The following is a 10,524-nucleotide window of genomic DNA, read 5'->3' on the forward strand; positions in this document are numbered from 1 at the left end:
GACATTACATGTGCAGGTTGGGAGACAATCCACCAGTTCCCATTAGCAGGAGGTGCTCACTCCATTTCTTTGTTTTTCACTGTTGCAAGAGCTGGATGTTTCCTTGAACGGCAGCTCGATCACGATAAGAAGGAGGAGATCAGACACATACATGCGCAGGCTTCTACTCAAGCACACCGACATTTGGTGGAAAGTAACGCAGTCACTAGAGAGGAGAGGAGAGGACAGGCAGGCGGGCTGGCTGAAGTGAGATGGATGTTGGCTCTTGGAGGAACCTCACAGCACACGGCTGCAGGGACTTAGAGATAATTTGCTGCTTGTCTGTGAAAACAAGATGTAAAGCTATACTTTATTGTTGTCCTTGCTGTCCCATCTGCCATGGGCCGGAATGGAAATGACCTGAGTGTGTGTGAGTGGATTCTGTGCAGAGTAAGCACACATCCTTCTGCATACAACTAAGCATGCAGGCAGTGCTGCACATCATGCCAAAACAAAGTCAGCACATGCGTGAGTACATGTGATGGAGACAGACTTGGATCGCAATGCACAGAGGCCTACACACAAACACACTCACACCGGCTACAGGTTCAGCTCACAACTGATGATGAAGGCTTGACTCATAAGGCTTATTTTTAATTAGCTACACGGCCATTAAAATGCGTTAATTGTATGCATTGTGTTAATGCAGTGTCAAAGTCAGCTAAGGACGAGGCTCGGCGTCGGCGGTTTAGAGACTCTCCAGTAATGCTGGAGAGTTCCAATAAATTGGAAGAAGTCCCTCTGTCCCCTCCATGCACACGCACACTCACATACAGTCACACACATGCACACACACACACACACACACACACACACACACATTCTCTGGACAAACTTTGGCAAATGAGAAAGCAATACAGCACCCCCTTTTGGTGGGCTCTCTGCAGAGATTAGTGTATTTTCATCAGAGGGTAACATCAAAATTAGTCCCAAACACATCTGGTGGCAGGAAAAAAAAAAAAACCGAACACATCAAACATTAGGAGCAGCTCACTAAAGCGAAGAAATCCGGCAGCGTTTCCCAAATTGCAGTGATGAACAAATTGCAAAGTGCCGCAACACTAATGCACCCTCTGCACCTCTGAGCCTATCATTCAGTGTTATGTGGCAATTTGGTGCATACGGTGATGCTGAAAGGGCAGCTTTCTAAAGCCAAGTAACCCCTCTGTGGAGAAAATTCATTATTCATACAAAGGCAGCGCAATAGTATAATTGAGCTCTGGCATGAATAATGCATTGCAAATGTGAATAAAGCAGAGGTATAACATAACAATGTGTCTGATTGTCTTTTCCACTTGCAAATTGGAGGTCAGTGAATTAAAGCGAGTTTGAGCCTTTTCTTTCCTCCAAGATTAACAGTGACAGCACCTGATTTAACACAAAACAGACTAAAATAACACTAAAAATGAGCATTTGGTTTTAACTTGGCTGCACAGTGTAGTCTACTACACAATAATACTATAAGAGCTTTGGAAGTCTCAACTGATCAGCCATGGGAGAGTAAATCCTACACTCACATGTACATTGGCTAAATAAGTCGCCTAAAAGCAACACAGTGCCTGCTGAAGTGTCATGTCAGTGTCAGATCTGTTTTGGTGGAGTTATGAAATTTGCCCCCTGGGCCGAAACTATAGCACGTCGTTCGCCATTTTGGATCAAGCTTCCGATTGGATAACGGATGTGGCTGGAAGCCCGGAGCCCTGGAGTGTGCACGGTTTCACGTCCCCGGTGATGCTGCTTTCACGTGGTTAAAGGAATGTCGTAATTAGGACACCCGTGTGGACGACTCTGCAAAGTGAGAGGAGAGAATCGAGAATGCGCCACGTTATTTATTTTGAGTATTTGTTTGTTTGTATAGTTTGTAGGCTTTGCTTGTTGCTTTTGATGATTTTCGGAATTAAATAAACAACTAATGTATGCAAACACTGATGAGGATCATAACACATTTTACATAATCCCACAGCTGGTGTGCATTTCCGTCCTCAACCCTGTGGCACCATGTTACATCATATTACACTTACGGTTAGATTTTTAGTGATTTTTGTTTTGGTAAAGCTACGATCCTTAAGGCCGGAAATCACCGAGCTTATAAAGAGACAGTAAAGGCAGCGTTACAGCTCCTCTTCCGCTTGTGGGATTCATAGACGCAGTTAGTAAACATGACCGCCTCTGTTATCGTCCGAAGGTTAGCGGCTCTGTCCGGGGCTTCTGCGGTGGCAGCAGGGGCGTACGGGGCTCACGGTAGGGATTGAGCATTTGTTTATGGTCGGTACGCATGCACCAGTCTTTTATTTAACTAAACAGTAAACAGAGCCAGGAAGGACTGCCATGACAACGCTGACGAGACCAGCTTCCGTCTTAAAAGATGCCAATTTAAGCTTCGCTCCTTTATCAGCACATTTACATTATTCTTAAAGAGGAATTAGTATCTGCAGGTCATTTTTAATATGCTAATTGTTAATTCGGCATTGAAACGACCCACCATGCTGCACATTAGTTTATGAAAATAAACAATTTCGTAATCAAGGTGACCCGCCCCTACAGTGTCATGGTGGAAGAAGGATTATTTAAGGAGTGGGTCAATGGCAAACGTGCAGTCAGGTCTCCAAGTTGGTGTTGATGTTTTTGGGTAACTTTTAAAGAGAGTATATGAGACAATAGGCTGGCACATGGCCCGGCCATTGAGATATTACACTGCACAATGACTGACAACATGAGAGAATGGACAGAGACCATTGTTTTGACCATGCCACAACTATACCACGGATAAAAGCCTAAATTCACACAAAGCTTCATTATGGATTAGACGTCCATGATCCAAAAATAAATAATTACTAAACTAAGAAAGAAACAGAAAGAAAGTAAAGATTTTGAGGATCTCAACTGGACTATAAAGTGTTATCTGTTTATTGCCACTGTAATTATAACATCACACTCTGGTTATAAGTGAGAATAACATGCCATACTATGTACTGCATACTTATTTTTTTTCTATATCTCTTATTTCAGGCTTCAAAAACAGCGATCCTGATGATTACCAGAGAGTGGTAAGTAAATAACAAATTCTGATATTTAAACATTTTTTTTCCTCAAACATTTCCACGTGATCATTACTGCAGGCTCCTTGGACAGTTTTCACTTTCTAGATTTTAATGCAAATATAATTGAAATGACGTAAGCAATTTTGCAATTGAATTTAGTTCAGTGAGAATTACTGTAGCCAAGTTTTGTCAGACTTGTTGACTTGCACTTTGGGTCAGCTGACAGACATAGTATACAGGGGTTACTTTTTCCAAAAGCCAAAACTTTGATGTGGAAACTTTCAAAGTAGCAAAATTCAGGCATGTAAAAGATCTGAGATTTTCCCTCGATAATGGAGACATTTCTCAGCCTGATCTGATAGACGGTCCCCTGTGCGATTAGAGAGCTTGGCCTGATTGACGAAAATGATGTAATAACCAATTCCCCTTTTACACTAGTGACTCATGAAATATCCTCTAGCCTCGTCAAACTTTTCCAGAAAGTCTTTGATTCACTAAAATGAAGACTGATTGGAGAGGGTAGGTTTTTTTTTCTGAAAGCTCTGTCTGTGTGTGTCTGCCTCTCCAGCTATTTGAGACTGCCAACAAGTACCATTTCTACCACAGCCTGGCCCTGCTGGGTGCTGCCCACTCTGGCAAACCCGCTGTGGTGAGTATGGAAGCGTAATACCAACTCTCAGGGCTGGATGCACTTGAGTGTCCTTTAAAATTGAACTAGAGTGATAGTGTCATTCTACCATTTCCTGTCTGTCCCTCTCAGAAAATCAGTGTTCTTGAGGCCGTAATTACAGAGGATGCTGGTTTGAACAAAGTGTGCCTCATAGCTAGCAACTGAACACTAATACAAACTGGCACTACAGGTTTTGCATGTATATATTTGCTGTTCATATTCAGAGCAAGATTGAAAGTGAACTTGCATATTCTCAGTTTGCCTCATTACAGTTGTATTTACCTATGTGTTAGAGAAAATTGCAGGATGCGTGTTGTACCTCCAAGATTTACAAAACATCATCTAGTGTGGGTGCCATAAAAATACACCTGAAGTTGCAAAGAATATAGATCTGTTAGCTTCTGGTGCTATATTTGACAACAGTCTGCAAACATGCCAAATTTGGTTTGTGTTGGAGTACACTGACAGCAAATAATAACGTTCTGCTAACTCCACAGATTAAAAATACTATGTATGTTTATGTGAATACTCATGTGCCTCTCCTCTCTCCCTGTATTCAGGCCGGTACTCTGCTGATAGCAGGTATGGGGATGTTCTGTGGCTCTCTGTACCACCAGGCTCTGACGGGGGACCCTGGTCTACGCAAAGTGGCTCCCATGGGGGGCGTAGCTATGATCGTCGGCTGGCTGGCCATGATTCTCTGAACTGTATCAGCTCACATCTCCTCCACAGGGCAACCGTGCGACACTAAACTGTCAGACTACTAATGGATGGACTGGAGAGCCCATGAGATTAGGCTGAGAAGCTGACTTATAATGTCACCCGTCTAACCGCTCCCTGCATCAGGTCGTGGGTGTCAGCAGGTGATAAGGTCACAACAGGATTATCACTTTTCAAGCATTGCTGTCTGTTTCTGACTGATGCCCTGGGACTGTTTTGTTTGAGTTAAACTGGATAAGCAAATGAGTACAGTATGTCGAGCATTTTGTCACCTCAGTAATTTGATTTGTAATGGCATGTAAATTTTGTACTGGGAAATAAATCACTGATGAACCAATAGAAATTCCCAATTCTGTACATAAGTTTGTGATGGTAAATGATACAGTCAGTATGAAGGCTTCATTCTTACTTTCTGCTGTCTTGCCTGGTTCTTCCACATGGATGAGTTTTTTCATTACCTCCTCAAGTGATCGGCTCACGCATCCGTCCATTTCCGTCTGTCAGAAAGAGCATGACCAAATGTCAACAATGAACATCCATATTAGTGTCAAATCTGCTGCACACACTCATTCTCCTGATAAGGAGACCATCCACCAGACTGAATGTCACTATGAGGTATATCCTCTGTCAGTTCAAAGCTGTGTGGTGAGGATTTCTACAACTGGATTATCTGGGAATAAATAAACTATTGGATGGATTGAAATAAAATTTTCTACAGACTACTTTGATGAAATATTTCATTTTCCTAGCATTAGTATGTTAGCAAGCCATTTTGGCCATGTCAACACTCTGATTGATGTTAGCACTCAGCTCAAAGCACTGCTGTGCTGAAGAGCAGCTCAGTCTGGTTAGTCTTGATGCTTGAAGTACACTTTTCTTATTATACTTATGTACTTAAGTAAAAATTTGAATGTAGAATTTTCATTTATAACAAAGCATTTTTAGAGTCCTTTTCCATAGTACTTATACCACAGCACATTATATCCATTTCTGACAAGCTGCTTGTTGCCATCTTGCTGTTAATTTTCCATATAGTTATCATGCTTGGACAGAATACAGTTAGTATTTGTAATTTTGTAATTTGCCAACTACCTCCAGGGCTGCTCTGTGTACATGACAGTTAGCAATACACAGTAAAATGTACCAGAATTTAAGTGAGCATTATGGAGGCCCAGTATTCAGACTGTGGTAAAATCAATGCATCCTGGGAGGATTTACAGCTGCTGTAATACTGACTCCCAAACCGATCACAATTGAATAAAGCCGGTGCCAGTTGAGAAGGGACCCTCAGTGTGTGGCTTTCAGTGAAGGGTGGATAAACCCATAGGATTCACTACCTATGGCGGCTGAAGGAAATCATCTTTCTTGCAGCTCAGAATGTCTTCACAGCCTCAAGCATTTGATCCTCTAAGTGGCAGAACACAAAGGAGTTCATTACCCATGGCCTCCCTTTAGCCGGGGCCATGTTCCAACCACTCAGCATTCAAATTGAAAGTGAAATCCATTGAAACACTAATTTGCCTTCCTGACTGTAGGCCCACGAATGGGGACCTTTAGAAAATAGCTGTATAAATCTCTGGGTCAATTTGCTGGGGTCGGCACATAAGCCGAGGCTCTGCTCAGAAGAGAAGGCACTATTGACTGAACACGTTGCCAATGAGCTCTTGATCACGACTCATAAAACCCTCATTAGAATTAAGTAGCTATTGGGAAGCGTTCTGCTATTCCAGGACCGGGCAATCACGCAGCCCAGAAAGCTCTGGCAACCAGTCACACATCTCTGACTCAAAACTTTCAAGTTTATGGGAGACACCTGACTCAAGTTAACACGGTGTTGCGCACCACTGGACGCACATTTGAAGCGTCATCATCAAATTTTCAGATCGGTGTTAAATACTGGAGGGGAAAAATTGTGTGATTCTCTGACAAGATGAGAGCTGCAAATTTTGACCAGTTTCACACCACAGTCTTATTTTAGGGCTATTTATCTCTCCTCTCAGTGGGTGACATTCAGATGTGTGGATCCTGTTGCTGGCAGCACAGCACCTCCATGTTAAAATCCATTAACTGGATTTCAGCGTTCTGCTCTGGCAGACCACATTTAATGTGTGAGCACATGAGAGATGGAGGAATGGAAAGTGAGATAAAGGGAGACACTTGTGTCTGAGCCCTGATCTTTTTTTAACCATAACTTCCCATGTAACTCAGACAAAGCTAATCAGTCCTGTCACAATGTATAAGAACACAATGTATTTATACTGATCAACAAATAAAGAGCCTTATATCTAATGGACAGATTTGACAGGGGTATTGATTTTCTCATCTAACTCTTTGGAAGAAATAAATAAATTTAACCTTCCAGAAACAGGTGGATTTATACCACAATCCATTAAAGCCCCTTGACTACACACAGCTGATCTCCATTTAACTAATTATGTGACTCCTTAAACTATTAGGCCTTTTTCACAACAGGCTTTCTAACTTACAGTCATAGTAGGAAAAGCTCAAGAGGTGATAACATCAGCAACTGCTCTATGTGTCCCAGTAAGCCATGTCAGTGTGACGGTGAGCTAGCATGAACAATACCATGACCCTTAAGCTGAAGCAGCTTTTCCTATTGCGACATATTAAAATGTTTTCAGTGAAAAAGGCCTATTGGCTGCACCGCTGCTGATTAAGCCACATTAAATTTGCTTTGTTTCAATGCCGTAAAACAATGTAACATGGAAACTTTTAAGAAGGGTGACTGCTCTTTATAGGCACCATATGTTGCTGTTTAATATACAGAACATAAAGCAGGATGGGCTATAGGAGCAAACCCACAGGCAAAAAGTCTGTCTGGGGTTTTGCCTCTGCTTCAGTCTGTACTGTTGTGAGCGTCAGAGGAAAGAAGAAGCACAGATCCTAACAGTAGATATTGTTAATTATACCTCCAGGGACTTCCCCTGCACTTCACAAGCTTTTCTCTCCTTTATTTCTCAGCTCGAGAATATATTGTCAAAATTTTTTCCCCTCCCTTTCCCTCTTTTTTTTGTCTTACCCTGCAGACGGATTTAATTACATCAGCTTCCTCGGTGGGGGGAATGGCTCCTTGTTCCACTGATCTCTTGGTCTGACTCTGTTTTGGTCAAAGATGAAGACCATGGTTGTGCAAGAGTCATCCGTCACGAATGAGTGAGGTGATAGAAAGCTTATGGGAGCTGATGGGCAGACTGTGGATGGACAGGCTTCTCCAGATCCTCTCTTGAAGACCTGGAACGAAAACAAAGGCCATCTTACATGATTACCCACAGTTTCCTCCCGCTCACTCACACTGACCAGGGGATGCACAAATATCTACCTACAGACACACACAGGCAATATATTAAAGTGCATGCTGTATAACACACACCACAGCAGCACCAAATCCTCTCTCAGAAGCATCAATCAGACGGCAGCTCCTCTCACAGTGAAGTGGAATGACTGCAATGGCCGCCCCAAGCACTCCCACATTCCAGTCCTCACGCTAACCTTTTCAAGCCACTTAAATGATGGTCAGCGCTATCACACCCTTAGAAAGATTATTCCCTCACTTCAGTGGACACTGAGGCCTCATCACTTCAGCCCCCTTTTCACGGCTTTATACCCAGTCATTTCACTTCAATCTGCGGCACGGTGATGACAGTCATGCATCAGAGGAGCTAAGGGGGTGACACCGGTGGGAGCTGCCATTGTTACCACATCACCATAACCACTCTCAGCAGCAGCCCTCTCACTGAGTAATGTACTGACAGGGAACTGTTATAAGTCAGCTGGGAGATGGTAGATGGTGGCAGCGGTTGGGGTGACACTGTGTGCTCTAAATGATATTAAACAACCTGTCCATGATATCCACTGTGAAAGTGTCAAACTTTACAATGAAGAATAAAATTTGAAAGTAATGAATGACCTTTTCTCTCACAGATCTCAGACATAGAGCATATGCACACCAGTGTTAGAGTCAGCACAAATCCAGCAATGGAAGGCAAGTACACATGATCATGTACTGTACTTACAATTTAAGGTAACTGAACTGTACATTATTAATTCAGTTTTATGTTACTTCACTTATTTCAGCATCATTACATGTCAGTGGGAAATGATTTGTACATATGAGCTGATGAAAACCAATGCATTGCTAAAGATTAAAAGCAGTGGTTTTCAGCCATTTTGGCTTTTGATCCATCACAGAAAAGTAATGTCCAGTTGATTCCCCAGATTTCAGAAGTTCATGAGTTGTTAAAAGTTCTACCAAATAGTAATTTCCCCTCTAAATTTCTCACATGGTTTCATTTAAATAACAGAGGCCTAACGAGATTAAAATAACCATATTTCACAAAAATGCATCAGTAGAATCAATCTAATAATGTCGCATCATTTTCCTGCAGAACCATTACTTTTTTTTTCTTCTTATTTGTTGTCTTGGTACTTTTGCTTAAGTAAAGGATCTGAATACTTCTTGCACAATTGGTCAAAGTTAAACACTTCACACAAATCTTCTCCAACATAACTTTATTCACAAAAGGTTTTACAACCAACAACACATTTTGAAGAGCCAGGTATGAGAACTGAGATTTTATCCGTCTGTCTTACTTCCTTTTTTTCTTTTGCATGAGTTCAAAACTTTTTTTTTTTAATATTTCCTTCCATCAGTTCTGCAATTCTCCCCTTCCTTATTTTTTCCTTTACCTCCATTTTCTCTTATGCCTTTCATTCTTTTATCATTTTTCCTTTACCAATTATGCTGAGCAAACACTGACTTGGTGCCAGAGATTGAATCTTTGGATATCAGACTTGCAAACCACCACTTGGCCAGAACCATTTAAACCACACTGCTGCAATTTCAGCCTGATCTGACTTGCAAAGGGGGAGATTTTTATGATAGCACCAGTTCTAACCACTTCTCCTCTCTGGGTAAAAAGATATCAAAGAAAGAGGGGAACAGTTAAAAGCAATGAGTTTAAGAGACATTGCGCTCATTTTTTGAAGTGTCTCACTTTGTCTGCTGAAGGCCAAGGTTGTCTCTTACCTCTCATTTGGCAGACGGGCAGTGACTACTGCCTCAGCTTGCTCATTAAGTGCTGTTTGGTACAGCATTATCTTGATAAATGTTCCACTTACACCACAGAAAAGGCTGATGAATCAGACACTGTATGGCACCATATGGACAGGCCTTCTCACAGTCAGTGTGATTGCAGTGTGTAAGGTAGCAATGATCCATTGAGAGGCTAAGAGAGAGGTCTGACATCTTATTCTAGACACTATCAATTCAAAGCGGTTTAGCAGTGATGCAGGAAATGAATAACTTGGAGCGTAATCACAGAGGTTTATGCACGTACATTAAACAGCAAATGGTTCTCATATAGCAGGAAACAACTATCGGGGATCCCAAGGTGTCCCAGGAGAACAGAAAAAGTTTCACTGGATTTAGAGAAGCTGATCCTTAAAGGGGCACTCCACCAGTTTTACACACATTTATACAATTATATACACACAGTTTAACTTGTAATGATAAGTACTATTCAACCTGGAGTTAAGAAGATGCTAGTATTTACCAGGCAACGTCCAACGCAGTGGTTCTTGTTTGTGATCCCAAAAGAGGCGATATCTCCATGTTACCCCTTGCCACACCTTGCAAGTCTGTAAGTTATGAGCAATGCAGTCCATAAGTTATTTAATGTAGTCAAACTGTTTCATTTAAATAATTTTTAAAAGCCCAAAGAGGTAAAATGATACAGAATTTCACAAGGAAGATGCAAAGATTTGTGAAAAGTCAGAAACTTAAACATGATTAGGTGTGGCATAACTTAGGTTCGGAACCAGTGGTGTAATAAAATGTTTGATTTGTGCAGAAAGTGTAGGTATTGTAGTTTTCTGGAGCTTGTAAACCTTCATAATATAATTACAGAAACTTGATATTCAGATTTTACAATGGCTCCCAGAGATTAAACAAAACTCTTGGTCTTGGGATTCTCAAAGTAGTAATTCTGACACTAAACACGTTTAACTATACAATATCACTATTGATTTAAAATA

General features: G+C 41.5%; 1 protein-coding gene across 1 annotated transcript; it reads left to right on the forward strand.

Moving 5' to 3' along the window:
- The first annotated feature begins 2,157 nt into the window (after positions 1-2,157).
- Positions 2,158-5,180, forward strand: tmem256 (transmembrane protein 256). The gene is made up of 4 exons (XM_041031209.1): positions 2,158-2,280; positions 3,049-3,086; positions 3,649-3,729; positions 4,311-5,180. The coding sequence occupies exons 1-4, from the start codon at positions 2,199-2,201 to the stop codon at positions 4,452-4,454; spliced, it is 345 nt and encodes a 114-aa protein (XP_040887143.1). The 5' UTR covers positions 2,158-2,198; the 3' UTR covers positions 4,455-5,180.
- The last annotated feature ends 5,344 nt before the right edge of the window (positions 5,181-10,524 follow it).

The sequence above is a fragment of the Toxotes jaculatrix genome, chromosome 23 (assembly GCF_017976425.1).
Source record: "Toxotes jaculatrix isolate fToxJac2 chromosome 23, fToxJac2.pri, whole genome shotgun sequence".
NCBI lineage: Eukaryota > Metazoa > Chordata > Actinopteri > Toxotidae > Toxotes > Toxotes jaculatrix.